Below are 17994 nucleotides of genomic sequence, written 5' to 3'. Positions count from 1 at the left end.
TATGGTACAAGGGAAACAACTTCTCAGAGCAGATGTTTATAATAGTGCTAATGTTTTAACACAAAGGTGGAAGTAAAATTAATTTCAGGTTTTAAGAACTGAAACACATAAATAGCTACTATACTATGAGGCTGAGTTTCAACTAGAGGACAGATCAGAAGCAGTCTTTCTGCCTTCCTTCCAAACAGCACACTTACCAGGGCACTCTGGTTTTCAGAAGTAAACATTTGATCATGCCAAGTAATTTCTCAGGCCATACCCATTTTGAAATACATTATTTTCAACAGGGTCACACAAATATTGCTGAGAACATATTAACCTTCCAAACTCCAGAAAGGGATTTAAATAATCAGCCATTAGGAGAAACTGCTCTTGTAATTTAAGTTCTTCAAGAAATACAGCATTGTAGTTAGGAAGAAAGGGCTTCCACAGTGGGGGCTGGGTGGGGGTGGGTGGGGCATGGCTGTGCTGTAGTAAACTGTGAGATAAATAAGGAACAACAAGCATGTAAGTGGCCATTTCTCAGCTGTTAATGATTGTTAAAATTAGCAAGGAGCCTGAAGGAAGGGCAGAGACCTGATGAAAGGGAATTACTGATTAAGAATAACTGCTGCTGGGTGTCTGGGTGGCTCAGTAGGTTTAAGTGTCAGACTCAGTCTCAGCTCAGATCTTGATCTTGGGGGTCATGAGTTCAAGCCCCACATTGGGCTCCATCCTGGGCGTGGGACCGACTTTAAAACAAAAAACCTGCGGCTTTATAAAGTCACAAAATGTCTTCCCTTCAACTCTCAGATGAATACCATACCACCAGAAAACAAAACTCAAACCTGAATTACTCAGAAATTTAACTATGAAATGAAGCTCAATGCAAAAGTGGACCCTGAGAAGGATGTTAGGCTTTATAACAGCCCTTGTGCTTTGCGTGGAGAATCCATGAAGCGCCCCTATGCTAGCGCTCTGCCAGTTACTTCAACACAAGATCTGCCTTTACAGCCCTAACTTGCAAATCTTGGCACGGGAAGGCACACTACGCTTTAAATGACTGTCCCAAATCTTGAAATGCAGTAACAGACTCCTTTAATAAACTGTTCTCACTAGATGGGATGAACATCTGCTGTCTCAGATGGACAGAGTAGGGGAGATGCTGCACAAGGGCAAGAGGTTTGGAAGAGTTAGGGAAGGTGAAGAGACAAAGGAGATGAACAAAGGAAGATGAGAAGCCTTTTTATGTTTAAATATGGAAGATGAAGAATCCTAAAGATGTGGCAGGGAGAAGCTGAGTGAGTGAAGGTCAAAGAAAAGATGGAGTCAAATGAACATAACTGATGCTCACACAAATGCTGAGAAGCTTTAAACTTTCTTAATAGACCAGAAAGCTGAAGTTTAGAAAGACTGATTTGCCTTAGTTCATATACCCTAAACTTGAAACGCTTTCTCCTAAAGAGGTGCTTTCATTTACAAAAACAAAACAAAAAAAAAGTAACCAACCAACAGAACAAATAAAACAAAGAAAAAGAACCAAAAAAAAAAAAAAAAAAAGGCATCACAAAAGAAAAATGACCAATGGCCTAGTCCTTCAGTTCTTCCACCTACATCTAATTTCTTTTTTTAAAGCACAAAGTTAGATTCCATTCAGCTAAGTAATACTTTGGAAGCTCACATGAAAAATTTTAATAACCATACTTATCAAACCAAAAAGATGCAAACATACTTAGGATTCAATATATTCTTGTCTTTTCTCTTTCTTCCTATCCAAACTCTACCAGTAAGTTTCCCTCAAGAAAACCTCCATGAAGCTTCCATGGACAAATCCAACTCAGGTGGAGCTCTTCATATCAACAAGGCCATTACTGTCCATCCCATATTGGGACTTTTGATTGGCTGTGTTCAGTGGCTTCCTCACTGACCTCAGCCTCTAACTGCTTCCTGCTTCTGGACATAGTCCATACAATATGTTCTGTTGTTTATAACCACTGAGGATAATTTTCTCTTAAAACCTGATCATCAATTTTCAAAGAAAATAATCACAGCAAACCTATTTGGACGTGATTTAATACTTCTAGGATGACAGATCTTACTGTGCCTCTGGGTCATCATATGAACAATTACCCAAATTAGCCAAGAGAAAATTCCAAGTGCCATGGTAGTGGTAATTTTTCTACTTCTCTGAGGATTACCCTCAACCTGACCCTTATCCCTGTAGTCCTGTGTTCATATGCCCACTACTCTCCGGCTCATTTCAGAATGGCTGGAGTCTTTAAAGCACCACCACACACAGATGCCATGTTTAGTTTTCTCATTCCTTCCCCCTTACACCCCTTAATCAAATACCTACTGCTCTATTACAGAAACAAAACAAAATAATAAAACTACAGCTCTATTTCTGCTCTCTCCCAGACTTTTTTAGGGGATTGATCTGTTAATTTATGATAACTATGGCTTACAGAGAATGAGTCTGGTATCATCCCTCCTGTGGTTAGCTGTACTTCACTGGGGTTTCTTGCAGACGCAGTGACTAAACACAAAAAGAAAACAGATCCCTGAAGGGTGACAGCAAGGGGCTGTCAGGTTGATTTTAGAATAAAACTACAAAATAGTGTGTGGTGGAGATGCTTGAAGAGAGAAGAACTGAGGCTCTCAATATTTTAGAAGACATTTTAGGAAGGAAGAGCACTCTCCTGAGAATTTACTTCAGAATGTACTCCAGTCTCTTCCATATGAATGTGAGTACCGCCTCTCTAACCAAACTGCATGCAAACAAGCTTACGGAACAGCTACTGTGCCCAAGCTGCAGAGGACCTTATTACCACTGGATGCCTATTATAACGACAACTAACGAAGCTGAAGGGATACCCAGGGTGACCCACACTTGCGTTCCAACAATGTCGGCCCCTGGGTACACAGCCAGGATCCAATCCACTTGGGATGACTGCTGCCCACTTTGGATATTTTGTTCCTATGGGCGCTCCTGATCCTTTGAGCAGTGCTCTTCCTTTTACCTCTGTGCACTGCTTCTACAGCACTCTTTTGCTGGTGGCAAACACAACTGATACACTCTCATACAAGCTTTGTTAATTTTTTATTTAAGTAATCTCTACATCCAATGTGGGGCTCAAACTCACAACCCTGAGATCAAGAGTTGCTCTTTGACAAAGGAGCCTGCTCTTCTAGGTTCCCCATGTGCCTTATTAACTTTTTAATTTAAGATTTACACTTCTTCGTGTACATGTCTTTTAAAATAATATGCAATGTATAACTGCCCATTTCCACCCTGATCACAGAATGGGACTGTCTCCTCAGTGAAGGCCTGTTTAAGAGGTAAGGTGGCTATGATGCTGTGAGAAAAAGCACTGTGAAGCACACTGATACCTATAACAAACAATATTTCCAGCAGGAAAATGTGTTCTGAGTGGAAGGTAACTTCATTTCTTTTGATTTAGGGCCCACCTATGTTTAAACCCAGTCCTATAAAACTGACAAAACTGCTTGTGAAGTGTTATATATAAAGTTATCTTGGTGTATTCATCCTTTCAAACTTGAGTGTCCACATTGGGCCAGACACTAAGCTCAGTGATGAATCTGTCAGAGTTCTGAATGAGAAAATGTACTCAGGGTAATCCTTCTGAACCTGATGGTTTCATACGACACGGCACCATACGGTTTTCTGCCTTTGTAATTTACAGGCTCTGGCCCTTACCTTGTTAGGTCTCAGTCCTTATTTGTTTTTGGCAGGGAATAGGCAGAATCCCTTTTTCTCTAGGACACGGTCTCCTATTTCTCCACTATACTGAAGTGGCAAGCCAAGACCTTTACCAAGTTCTAAGCCCTTAGAGCTCATCATTTTACCGGTAGTAACAGTCCATATAAAAACTGGTCAATTAAGTCAACTTTTATTTAGGCATTAATATCATAAGACATTCCCATCCTACAATTTGAGAATACCAGTACTAAAAGAGTAGAGCATGGTTACACATAAATAACTTTTTTAGTAATCACTAAGCACTTGAAAACTTTAAAAACAGGTACAGATGGGAGAAAGGAAGACTCAACAGACTTTATAAAAGGATCATAACAAGAATTACATCATTTCAATTCAATACAGCAACCCAAGACTCCTTTTTCTGTCAATACTCAGGAAAAAAAATAAGATTTTATCATTTTTCAGTCAGCAATTAATATATTTGCCTCTTCTCACCAGTGATATCCAAGGAATATCTAATGATAATAGTTTATAGGGATACCACCTTAATTCTAGACAATTCAATTAAGTAATAATACTGCTTAAATTGCCTCCTTTAAAGGAGATCAATTCAATGAAAATGATAATTTTTGGTGCATATAGCACACACACAAATGGGGCCCACTTGATGACCGTCAAATCTGAATTTCTGAATTCTAACTGATGAAAGGTTAAGTTCAATAAAATATAATTTCTGAATAGTACTTCTTATTAAGCAATCTACTTGAATACTGAAATAGTGTTCACTTTGGGAGATTCAAGATAAATAACAATAATTTATAATGAAATCAGCCTTCCCAATTATTTAAATATTAGATATAATAAAGACTAATCAACTTATATTAAAATATTATATACAAATAATAGTAATGAGTGAGTTTTTCAAGATAAAATTTTATAGCAAAAAGAAGGGAGGGCGTGATACTTCTAATAGAAACATTTAATAAACATTTAGTGGAATTCTAATGGTGTTAGCTTCAGGGCATAAGAGAATTGATGGAATGAGTATAATTTTATTTCTGGTTATTTCCTTAATTATTTGAATTTTTCCATTGAAAGCCTAAAAATTTGTGGTTGCATACAGGGAAGAACATTAAGTATGTATCAGGCATTTATAAGAGCAAAGTAAGACAATGAATGAGAATTCTGGAGTTACAGTCTTACTTTCAGGCTTGTATAGAATATGTGTCTCTTTTTCACTGTCCAATAAAAAAAAAAAAAAAAATCAAGGAAAGGGTTAGAACTACACACCAAAAATAAAGTGCTGGGAGTCATTCCACATTTGCCACATTCTACAATGCTCAGCCTCGTAAATGAAATTAAGATCTCCTTGTCCCTCCATACATCAAAATAGCCACCTACTTTAATATAAAATATTTTCTACCAAAATGTAGTTTCATTTCCTTTTAAAGAAACTGAAGTATACTTAACACACAATGTTACATTAGTTTTAGGTGTGCAACATAGTGATTTGATAAGTCTATATGTTATGCTCTGCTCACCACAAGTATAGTTAGGGTTTTTTTGTTTTTGTTTTTTGCTTTTAACTGTAAAAATCAATACTGCAGTTAAAAGAAGGGGTTATTATCAACACTTGAAAGCTGTGGTTCATAGAATTATAAACTCCTATGATTTCAATTTTTGCTTGGAAAAAAAAGATCATACTTGTAAGTTTCCTGCTCTTTATTCAAATGGATCCTGAAAAATTAAAAAACAATGAAACAGTGAAATGTCAAGAAGTCTTAACTTTACCTGATGTGAAATAGATGGGTAGGTGTATCAATCACTTAAGCACAACACCATTGTGCTTCCTGGGTTGTACCACATAGGCCATGAAGCCTTGTTGTACCTGCCAGACACCAGTCTTCTGAGAAAGGAAGCCAGATGTCTTTAGTAAAGAAAATACAGCCTATATTCTGGAGATGGAAGAATGGGCCAGAGACGGATGGATGAGTTGAGACCAGACCAACAGGGACAGTCCAAACATGATGCTGTTTAACCAATCTAACCCAACCCTCCCTCCTTGGAGAGAGGTCTTCTTGCTATCTGGCAGTATATTTACTCATGGGTTGTGGTGTTAAATACTACAGTAAGAAGGAAAAGCCTTCTTTGGTAAGGCCTCTTTTTCTACCAAAACAGAGGAGGAACTGCTGCTTTGTAGAACTGCTGAGACTAATGCCTCTAATTGTTGCAGCAGGGTCATGTGTGGTCTTCTGACTGGACCAGATTGAAACTACTGCTAACACTTGGTATATAGCTAACACTCTGCTATGAGTATTTCTGTTACTGTCTATCCACACCATTCGATGGGATTTCTTTTCAGCTGGCAGGGAAAACAAAATCATTTCATGGTCTGACCTCAAGTCAAGAGAGGACTCTGTATGCTATAATCTAAGCTGCAGGACCCTTGGTCTATCTCACTTTACCAAAGGTTGTCACACCCTGGTTTCCTATATTGATGCCCATAATTCTGATCAGTTCTGGAGAACAGGAAGTGGTAAGACAAGTGCTTGACAGGACAGAAGCTTAGCCTAGAATATAGTCACTACAAAGTTCAAAGATGTGCACAGGTCTAGAGCTGGGTTGGCAAACTATGGCCTACAGATGGCAAAACTGGGCTGGCAAATCACTGCCTATTTTTGTAAATAAACAAGAACACACCCATGCCCATTTGTTCATGTAGTTTATGGCTGTTTTCCTGCTATAGCATCAGAGTTGACCAGTAATGACAGAGACTGTGTAGCCTACAAAACTGAAAATATTTATTATGAAGTCCTTTATAGACAAAGTTCATTAAGCTCTGATCTACAGCATGTTGGTATAGCTCCTTGGAAACGAAGGCTATAGCTTGCTGCCCCAAGTATCTCCTACATACTACAGATGGAACAGATCCTGTAACTGAGTGTCCCACTTTTATATGTTTATAGGGTAAACCAAAAAGCTGCCAGTTGCAAGTGAAAGCTAGAGCAGGAGACAACCTTCTAAGTAGGACAGGCTATAGTAGAATGGCTTGGCTGCTCAGGTTACTTTGTGATCCTGGGGCATCAATGTACTGACCAGTGTGCTGCTTATAGCTTGGGGCATGTTCCAGTATGATCACGGAGCATGCCCCTGGGATTCTGGAGCAAGGCCAACCCATTTTTTTCAGTACATAGCTCCTGGCTGGCCACTAGGTTGTGACAGACAGCAAATGTCTGACACCAAAGGAAACCAGGTTGACCATATCATTAACCTGTTTTGAACCATTTTACCTGATCTATCAAATCACAAATAGCATGCCTTTGACCAGTCATTTGGTTTATAAACATAACCCTGCACTTACGGAGGTCCCAAAGGCACAGAATACCCGAAAGGACGAATCACAACTCCTTCCTAGGAGGTCTTCTCCTTCGACCAGGGTTATGTCTTTGCGGAGGTGGTCCCTGATAAATCAGCTGATGAATTTGAAAGACCTGAGCTTGGATCATTTGTGATAGTACTAGTCAAGAGGGGACTGCTAAAGCATTTTAGTCCCTTCAAAAATGGTACTAAAGGACAATTCAGAAGAAACCTTCTGATTTGGCAGAATTTCAAGTAGTTCCTTTTATCTTCCATTATGCCCTTCAGGAGAGACAGGCTAAGATCAGTTTTTATCAATTCTGACAGTAGCTAATGGTTCACCCAGATGGATGCAGACCTGAAATAAGCAACAATGTAAGACTGTTGACAGAAAGATTCAAGGAAGGATAATGTAGATGGCCCTCTAGAAAGGACACAAACTTGCATCCCATATGAATTCTTAACAGAGCGCCCACCAGTAAAGTCTCTTAATAATTACATGGATAGGACTGCCATCTATACCTTCCCTTTTCAATCTGATGCTTGTGCTCAATGGGCTTATGAGTGACCAGAGGGTCAATGACAGAGGCTACATATGCTAGCAGCTATGGAAGCTAACATACTTTCCCGCCCTAAGGCCAATGTGGCTATCCACTAGTCAGCTCCCACTTTGTCAGGAATATTGATCAATCCTAAGCCCTTGATTTGTTACCAAACCTTGCGGGAACCAGTTAGTTATCTAATACCAGGCTAACTGCACTGGGACCCCTCCACTGTTAAAGGGACAATGCTCTGCCCTCATTGGAACTAATACTTTGGACTTGGCTTGGACTTCACTCTCTCTTGTACACTTGACAACATCACCATATTACAAATGCTTTGTACATCACTACTACAGTATGACATAGACTGCCTCCAAAGAAACAAGTATCAGATAAGCATCCTGATGTCAAGAGGATGCTCTGGACTTATCAGGTATCTATCATCAACCAAAAATGGGCCAACAAAATAATAAAGAGACCATTATATGCTTAGATTCAACACCAGTTATGGGTACCACCTTGCAAGGTTGGGGTGTTATATTTTAGGACTGTGATATGTGCTCTGCCCCAGCAACACGTTTAGTACTAACAGAATATGGTATTATCCCTTCCATAGCCAAAACATACAAGACTAAGAAACGAGGGGTAGAAATGTAAGTGGCCTTTCTCAAGGTTATAATTAATAGTCTATTAAAAATTGTATTTCTAGACCTATGACTCAGGCTCTGCTTGTCCAAATGGTATAACATGTACTGGAAAACACATTAAAATTGATAATTATTTCTACATAGTTAAAGGTAACTTTATCTGTTTTCTTTGTGATTTTCTAGGTTTTCAAATTTTCCAGAATGAGTATGTATTAATTTACACTAAAACATAATTACTAAAGTAAAAAAAAAACAACAACAACAACCCACATACAGCTCCAGAACCATATTGTCATTGAAAATAGCACCTAAAGGAAACAAGGAGTCGTAATGAATGCAAGGGGTTAGTAACAAAATGAGATAAGATAGGAGAACTAGTTTTCCATTTTCTTTGGTACAGTGGTTACTACCCTGCATTCCAGAGCAATTACTGAAACATTTAAAATCTGAGTAGCCTCAATTTCTTTATTTGTTAAAGAAGACAACTGTGTATATCAAAAGATATGTGAAAGAACAACACAAACTGTAACTTCTCTAAACGTATGAGCTATTATTACTAGTGGCAGATGAGTGTTTATGTGCTCTGAGCTTTCAAAAACCAAAACAATAAAAATCAGTTACCTTTGGGTTAAAATATCTACAAGATTGTGGCTGGGAGCCTCCAAACAGGGCTATGCGGTAGTCATGTTTCTTTCTTCTGGGCCTTGTGCCTTCTACCAATTCCTCTCGATCCTCTGGAGACAGCAGATGATACCTCATTCCACCTGTGGAAAAACATATAGCAACTTTTCAAAAACTTTAGGCACTTTGATGCTTTGAAAAGGAAATAACCAAATATAATAGTGCTTTTACTTCTGTAACTGTTTTTCTATTATCCTTTTAAAGCAGTTAAGGAAAGAGGGGGAAAAGGTAGGAAAATGTGTAAGGGTTGGAGTCCTCACCAATTTATTATTCTCAGCAATCACTATTAGGCTAAGAACGCCAAACCCACTTACTTTACACCAGGTAATTATCTGGCTCTTCAAGCAATAGTTGCCAAAATAATAGTTACTGAAATTCAGATCTCCTAATCTATCAGTTCTCAACCCTAACTGTACATTAGAATCACCTCGGAAATCTCTGAAACTACCACAGACGAATACAGTAAAAAACTCTGTTGGAGGGGCCCAGGCACAAGTATTGCCACTTAAAATGTAGTTCAAAGACCAACAGCTTTAGCATCTGGGAGCTTATTAGAAATAGTGAACCCCAGAACCTACTAGGCTTAGTGAATCAGAATCTACGTATTTAACAAAATCCCATGGTAATTCAGATACACACTTCGAGAAAGTAGATGCCTTAGATGATTTGAAAATGCAATGACAGTTCAGAATTATTGTGATCTAACCTGATCCTTTTCATTTAGCATTTCCTTCATTTTGTCAATGGCCATTTAACAATGAAAAACTTTTAAGGTATTATTTCAAACCAGCATGGGAAGGTGGGTTACTCAATAAATCATGTTAGATAATGATATAAAGAAAAAAGTTATGGGGCGCCTGGGTGGCTCAGTCAATTAAGTGTCAGACTTCGGCTCAGGTCATGAGTTCACGGTTTGTGAGTTCGAGCCCCGTGTCGGGCTCTGTGCTGACAGCTCGGAGCCTGGAGCCTGCTTCAGATTCTGTCTCCTTCTCTCTGCCCCTCCCCCACTTGTGCTCGGTCTCTCAAAAATAAATAAATGTAAAAATTAAATAAATGTAAAAAAAAAAAAAAAAAAAGGAAAAAGTTATACCCCTACCTCATAATTTATTCTAAGTTCCAAATCAAAAGAATACCCGAATATGCAAAAAATCTCATAAATGTACTAAGAGAAAAATACAACAGTTTTCTTTTTAAAAATAGGCCCCAAGTGGAAAAGCTAAGGCAGAAAACACAGAAGCCGTGAAAAAAAAAAACAAACAAAAAAAACTGACTTAACTACATACAATTTTAAGTTAAATTGCTGCATGGCAGAAAGAAAAAAAACAAAACCAAAAGACGATGACAAACTAAGAAAATATTTATCAACAAAAGGGACAAATATTGAAAGATACCGTTAACAAGATAAAGACCAGTTACTAACAGAAAATTCCATTAAGTAACTGAACACAGTTCACAGAAAAAGAACTACTTAAATATACTAACTCTTAAACACACAAAAAGATGAAGTGCTCTAATTAGAGAAATGCAAATTAAATCATACTTTTTCATTTATCAAATTGGCCAAGATCAAACTGTCTGGACACAGGTTAGAATATAGGTGTGGGGAAGCACATGCTGCCTTCTATACAGTGCTGGGGGTGGGGGGGTGGGGTGGGGGATGTGAACAGGTACTACTATTTGGAAGGCAATAGTGTGATCCACTGAAATTACAAATGCACACACTCTTTATAGTCAATGATTCTTCTTAATTCTTCCAGGAGTTTATCAACCTAAAGTTCAGTTAGGAAAGTGGTTAAAAATTACTGTATATCCATATAATGGAGTATTGTATGTGGCTGTTAAGAAAAATGAAAAAGGGAATATGTACCCATGGAATAATCTCCCAAAACTAACATGGAATAAAAAAAAGCAATATGTAGCAGAGTACACAGTGTGATACCATTTGTGTTTTAAAATGTACGTTTTATGCATATATACACAGTTACATAATTTATACAAGGATATGTACGTAAATGTGTATGCAGACTCAAGTAACCTCCCGCATGAGGGAACAAGGGGATAGGGGACAGACTTTTCACTATATACCCTTTTGTATCTTTTTGAATTATGTATGATGTGCAGTATTATAGATCCAAAGACAAAATAATGTCAACAATTCTTAACACACGCAAAACACTTTGTTCATGATGCTGTGCTGGGCTTTCAAATAAAAAGAGGTTGGAGAAGTTTGTGAGGGAATGAAAATCAATATTTAGCACCTCCTTCATTTCAGAGTTTGAGTAGAAGCACTTTGTATTGGAACAGCAGGAGACCTTTGCAGCCAAGGCTCTGGCACATGCTCTAGGTCAGGGGTCAGCAAACTTTTTCTGGAAAGGGCCAGTAAATATTTTAGGCTTTGCGAGCCACAGATGTTTTTGTCACATACTCTCGATTTGTTTGTTTTTATAATCCTTTTAGCTCAGGGCTAGCTTTAGCCTGTGGAGTGTAGTTTGCTGACCTCCCTTCAGCCCTCCTGTTCCTGGTCTGAGATAGTGGTTCTTGCCTGACCATCACTAGTAGCAGCAGCGCCTGGAAACTTGTTAAAAATACAAATTACTGTACTTGACCCCAGACTTTGTGAATCAGAAATGCTGGAATTTGATACTTGACCCCAGACTTTGTGAATCAGAAATGCCGGAATTTGAGAGCTACTGCTCTAGGAGGGCTCCACACAGGCACAAGTGTACTGTGGACACTCCCAACAAGAGAAGACAGGTAGCAAGGAAGGAGAGGGACAGGAGGTAATGGTTTGCAACCGACAGGCCACTGGGTAAAAGTGGCTGACTGTGGCCAACTGTGTTGACCTCTGTAGGAAGCATAAGCTAGGGCTTTACTGGTAGGCTTTTTCTCTACAAGGACAGGGCTAGAAACAAATACTCTGACATGTTTCCTGGGGAGCTCTTTGCTCTTTAGGCTTATTGCTTTGGGAGTTATTCCCTTGAGAGTCAGGTATTGTCACTTGCAAATTTTGAGTAAGAAGTTGGTCTGGCCCTTTGCAGTGGCTTTGACTGTGCTTTTTGCTTCCCTTTGAAAAGACAGTGCTAAGGCAGATGTTAGGAAGGTAATTAATGATCTGAAGAAGGGAGGTTTGAGGTCTTCTTTCCTCCATTTAGCTCTGCCCAGGTCCCAAAGCCTAGAAGAGTCTCAGCTGCTTGTATTAGTCAGGGAATTTTAGAATAACCTACTGTCTTTATTTTTAAAAAAGAAAAAAAAAAAGTAATAAATAACAGAGCCTTGATTGGCTTTCTGGAATCCCTATACTTGGTTGGATTTCCAGAATAATCCTGCCATCCTGTTTCTAAATCAATTCAGAATCTACATAGGAACTAAATACTGTACTTGAATGAGATTGGCTAGTTGTCTTTAACAGCTCACATCATGTATGAAGAAACAGGTGCAGTGCTTTATCCAATGAAACCAGAAATATAACACACGGTGTGGGAATGGAGGCATGACAAAAAATCTAATATTAACATGTGTGAAATCCAAAAGGTGAAAGCCCTAATCTAAAGGTATCTTTTTGGTCCCAATTTTTTCTTTCATCTTTATGAACTTAAGAGACTAGTGGGCACCTATGCTGTACTTCCTAAAATTCTCTCTATACCTTGGTTTTCAAGACACCATCCTTTGGTTCAAGCAGTTTAATAAATTCTCCTTTCCTGGTTCTTTTCCTTCTACCACTGCTTAAATGTAGGTATTCATAAAGATATGTCCCTAACTTACACCCTCTTCTCTTTTTTCTCTTCACACTTTAACTGGATTAAAATATTCCTAGTCTTTTAAAAATTCTTTATTTTCATTTAACAAAAAGATAGTATACCATATACTATTTCATGCTTTTACCACTTATGAAAAATTTCCAAATTACTAGATATTCATTTAAAATATTTTTAGTAAATACAAAGCATTCCATTGTATGGATATATCATAATACTTTTCCAATTTAAGGGACAATATTGGGTCAACCTACCTAATGCCATAACAATATTATTAAGTAGTAGCAGTGTGATAAATCTAATGAAAATTTTACTTAACTTCCAAATTAAGAGGCAAGTGATACTATTTAATTACTAGGACACTCAAACTTAATGCCACTCCTGAGAAAGATGTCCTAGGCAGGAGGGAACATGCTCCTTTCTCTTTCATTTATTTCCTTAACTTTGTGCCTGAAACCAGCTATACCTTAAATGAAATGTCCAGATAAGGCACCAAAAACAACTTAATGGTTCAAAGTAGGTTCCAGCTACCTTCTATGAGAGGCTTTCTTTTTTTTTTTTTTAAATCGTTTTTTTATTTATTTTTGAGACAGAGAGAGACAGAGCATGACCAGGGGAGGGGCAGAGAGAGAGGGAGACACAGAATCCGAAGCAGGCTCCAGGCTCTGAGCTATCAGCACAGAGCCCAACGTGGGGCTCGAACTCACAGACTGTGAGATCATGACCTGAGCTGAAGTCAGACGCTCAACCGACTGAGCCACCCAGGCACCCCTATGAGAGGCTTTCTTGATCATCACATTAAGTGAAATCTTACAGTTGGTCCCATTTGTGGATACTATCCATGTGGTTTTTGGTTTAGGATGACTGGGAATTCAAGAGCCCAGGAGAGTGAGCATTAGTATACTTAACTTAGCATATTACAGTCATTGCCTGCACATTTCAGGCCTCTTCAAAGAATAAGCTTAACTTCTACTTATAGCAGCATGACAGTTTTGACTTCCACAAAAACAAAATAACTTTAATGCTGGAAATAATAAATGTTAAAACATCGTTTTATGTTTTAAATGCATTGCTAAGGGGCACCTGGCTTGCTTGTCGGTAGGGCATATAACTCGATCTTTGGGTTGTGGGTTTGAGCCCCATGTTGGGCTTACTTAAGATTACTTAAAGTAAAATAAAGAGTAAAAAGAGTAAGAAGAGTAAAATAAAATAAAATAGTTAAAGTGGCAAAAAAAAAAAAAAAAAAATGCACAGCCAAGATCAGAGGGTGAAAAATGAGAAAACTAAACACTAGAATGGTAAGCATTTAGAGACCCTGGAGCGACTCTGAGGGCTTTTGATAATATCGGAAACATAGAAATTTATTTTATTGGCTGTATGAGGGAGAGAAGATAAGGTCTTAGATTTATACAAGTAAGGTGTTGGAACTGAGATCTTTGCCTAAAGCCAATTCACTTGGACTTGTTATACCTTTAATGAAAAGATGAGCCAAAACAAAACAAAACAAAATGCCAAAAAACTAAGCTGCCTTATGGCAGAATGGGGAAATAATACTTTGCCTATTTAAATTTCAGCTCCAGGTAGAGGTAAAGTTTCCTTTCCTTTATAAATTCTATACAAAGAATTTATAATGATGGTCCTGCCCTTGTAAAGGCTGAGGTTTGAATTTACCTATCTGTAAATCTAGGAAACTGTAAGCCAAGAAAAATTCAAAGTAGTCTTGGATTTTTGTGCCCCAGGGCACTTGGCAAAAGCAAATACTATTCTCCTCTTGAGGAGAGCAGGGAAGACTCACAGGAATACAACCCAGGTCTCCCCATATTCTTGGAGATTAATATCAAACAAATATAAGCTCACAATACAAAAATCACAAAACACATAAGGAATTAAGCAACCAGAAATGAGTCAAAACAAGCAACAAATAGCAGCATCTGGTCTTCAAAGACTTCACATATTGGTATCATCAAACATAAAACATAAAATAACTATATTTAAGGTGTTTACAGAAATAAAAGAACTGAAAACATGAGCAAAGAAAGGCCACTGAAAATGACCAGGCTGCTATGAAAAAAAAAGAAATATCAAGTAATATTCAAAACTGAAAGGGTAAGTTAAACAAGTGACTAGAATAGAAATAGATGAAAGAATCAGTGAACTGGAATACAGACTTGAAGGATTACCCCAAATGCAACACAACGAGACAAAGATGAATGGAAAGTTTAGAAATCACAAAGGCAAGACCTGCCAACATTTCTAACTGAAGAATTCCTGAAGCTGTGGCATTATTTGAAGAAAAAAATGGCTGAGAATTTTCCAAATGATGAAAAACACAGATCATTGGACTCAGGAAACAAAACAAATACCAAGCAGGATAAACTAAAGAAATAAACACCCATACACATTTGGTGCTGAACACCACAAATAAAGAAAAGCTCTTGTAAAAAGCCACAGAAAAAATTCAGATCATCTACAAAGAATGACAACTAGACTAATAGCAGGGATCAACAGTAATGATGCAGGGTGAAATAACACCTTCAAGTATTCAATCTAGAATTATACGCCCACTTAATCTTTCATTTAAGAATAGGATGAATAAAAAGACATTTCCAGATAATCGCTTACAATGGCTATTACAATCAGACCATAAATGTAGAAATATGGAAAATAATCTCAGAAGGAAGGTCTAAGGTACAAGAAATGGTGAGCAAAGAAACTGGTAAACATGTATATATCTAAACACTCACTATATTTTTTAAAAATTATAAAAAAAATTATAATGTCCCACTTGGAAAGTTAAAAAAAAAAAAAAAAAAAAGAACTAAAATACAGAACAACAAAACACCTAAAGAGATACACTGAATTAAAATGTCCTAAGACCCTTGTTTTCTTCTAGAGAAGGGTAGAAATCAATCTATGTTTATTTTTTCATTTTGAGAGAGAGAGAGAGAGTGCACATGCACAAGCATGGGAGGGGCATGGAGAAGGAGAGACAGAATCCCAAGCAGGCTCCTCACCATCAGAGCAGAGCCCAATGTGGGGCTCTTATTCTCAAACTGTGAGATCATGACATGAGCTGCGACCAAGAGTTGGATGCTTAACTGAATGCACCACCCAGGTGCCCTGAAATATATATATTTTAAGTTTATTCATCTATTTTGAGAGACAGAGACAGTGCGAATGGGAGAGGGCAGAGAGAGAGGGAGAGAGAAATCCCAAGCAGGCTCCGTGCTGCCAGCCGCAGAGCCTCATGTGGGGCTCAAACCCACGAACCATGAGAGCATGACCTGAGCTGAAATCAAGAGTCAGACAAGCTCAACTGACTAAGCCACCCAGGTGCCCATGGAAGCAGGTAGAAATATTAATGTTTAAGGTACACATATTAAAATATAAAGGATAACTATTAAAAAGATTGATACAAAATATAAAACTTCTCTAACAGTAGAAGGAAAAAATGAAGGGAATAAACCTCAACCCAAAAGGAGATTAAAAAAGTATAGAAAAATTGGGATGAACAAAAAGTGCAAAATAAGGTATTAGAAATAATTAAAAATATAATAGTATTTACAATAAATTAAATGGAATATAATTTACCTGTTAAAAGATAGTAAGAAAGGGTTTAAAAAAGAAAATAAAGCTATATGCTGTTTTTAAGAGATCTAACTAAAATATAAGGACACAAAATGTTTGAAAAGAATGAATGCATAGATATAAGCTAAGAAAATAGTAACCAGATAAAAAGTGGTTTAGTTATATAAATATCTGATAAAATAGAGAAAGGCAACAATCTGTATTAGGGAAAAAGAAGATCATTACATAATGATAAAAGGTTGCATTCACCAGGAAGATAACATTTCTAAACTCATATTTAGAACCCTCAAAATATAGAACAGAAAAATTAACAGAATTATAGGAGAAATGGAGAAATCCACTATAGTGGGTGAATATAATACAACTTTGTCAGTAACTGATAAATTAACTAGACCAAAAAATTAGTCATAAAAGATACAAAACAACTTTACAAATATTGACAACTTTCAATAAATATTAAAAAACTGGTATCTGATCATAACATTCTTAGACCACAATGCAATTAAGTTAAAAATCCATGACCAAAGGCATTTAAAAGCATACTTCTACTAAACTTATTGGTCACAAGAGAAAACATAATGGAAATTAGAAAGTATTTTTAAAAGCAAGTTGTAGGGGCGCCTGGGTGGCTCAGTCAGTTAAGCGCCCGACTTCGGCTCAGGTCATGATCTCGCGGTTCGTGAGTTCAAGCCCCGCGTCGGGCTCTGTGCTGACAGCTCAGAGCCTGGAGCCTGTTTCAGATTCTGTGTCTCCCTCTCTCTCTCTGACCCTCCCCCATTCATGCTCTGTCTCTCTCTGTCTCAAAAATAAATAAACGTTAAAAAAAAAAAATTAAAAAAGAAAAAAAAAAAAAAGCAAGTTGCAGGGGGCGCCTGGGTGACTCAGTCAGTTAAGCGTCTGACTTCAGCTCAGGTCATTATCTCATGGTTCATGAGTTTGAGCCCCGCATCAGGCTCTGTGCTGACAGCTCAGAGCCTGGAGCCTGCTTCAGATTCTGTATCTCCCTCGCTCTCTGCCCCTCCCCCACTCTCACTGTCTCTCTCTCTCCCTCAAGAATAAACATTAAAAAAATATATTAAAAGCAAGTTGCAGAAGAATACATACAGTATACCATTCATGTAGCATTTAGGAACAGGCAAAACAATACTAAATGTTGCTTATATATATGGTAAAGAACTGCATGCTGATCAAACACCATATTCAGGGCTATTGTTTCCTCCTAGGTAGAAGAATGTGAGCTGTCACTGGGGAGGAACACATTGGATGCTTCATCTGTACTGACTTCTCAGGGTGCTAGGTAAGTTCATGAATATTTTCATTATTAGTTTTTATACCTTTCTGTACAGCTTAAATATGCATACTAAATTTTAAAACAACACTTATAGCAATATTTGCCCAAATCCTCAAACTCTCAGAAAAAAAAAAAAAAAAACTGATGGGTGCTTATTAAAGTTTAGAGTTTAGGAAAACGAAAGTACTGTCTTAATTATAGACACCCACTCTATTCATATCCATCTAGTACCACACACACACAGCCAACCAGTCAGAACCCAGATCCACACCACTAGGACTAAAGGTATTTCCAGAAAGGAAAATACAAGGCTGCCATTTATCATTATTAGTTAACTGCACACTGTCATGAAAAGGCTATTGAAAGTAGTCAATGTAACAAAATAAAAGGTATAAATAGTAGAGGGGAGAATCTAAAATTATCATTACTTGCA

General features: G+C 37.7%; 1 protein-coding gene and 1 long non-coding RNA gene across 5 annotated transcripts in view; one reads left to right on the top strand and one right to left on the bottom strand.

The window, feature by feature from the left end:
- The window catches only part of KLHL7 (kelch like family member 7), a 69455-nt gene that overhangs the window by 15495 nt on the left and 35966 nt on the right, over positions 1 to 17994 (bottom strand). For all 4 annotated transcript variants that reach the window (XM_060632703.3, XM_060632702.3, XM_060632699.3 and 1 more), the window contains one exon: positions 8868 to 9010. In XM_060632703.3, coding sequence (XP_060488686.1) covers positions 8868 to 9010 — 143 coding nt within the window. The remainder of the gene's footprint in view (positions 1 to 8867; positions 9011 to 17994) is intronic.
- LOC132679278 (uncharacterized) overlaps positions 1 to 17994 on the top strand; it is a 49814-nt gene that overhangs the window by 21925 nt on the left and 9895 nt on the right. Inside the window, exon 2 of the long non-coding RNA XR_009610062.3 lies at positions 17494 to 17567. This is a non-coding gene — a long non-coding RNA (uncharacterized LOC132679278). The remainder of the gene's footprint in view (positions 1 to 17493; positions 17568 to 17994) is intronic.

This window comes from Panthera onca, chromosome A2, assembly GCF_046562875.1.
Source record: "Panthera onca isolate mPanOnc1 chromosome A2, mPanOnc1 haplotype 2, whole genome shotgun sequence".
NCBI classification, from domain to species: domain Eukaryota; kingdom Metazoa; phylum Chordata; class Mammalia; order Carnivora; family Felidae; genus Panthera; species Panthera onca.
This window is presented reverse-complemented; position numbering and strand designations above follow the sequence as displayed.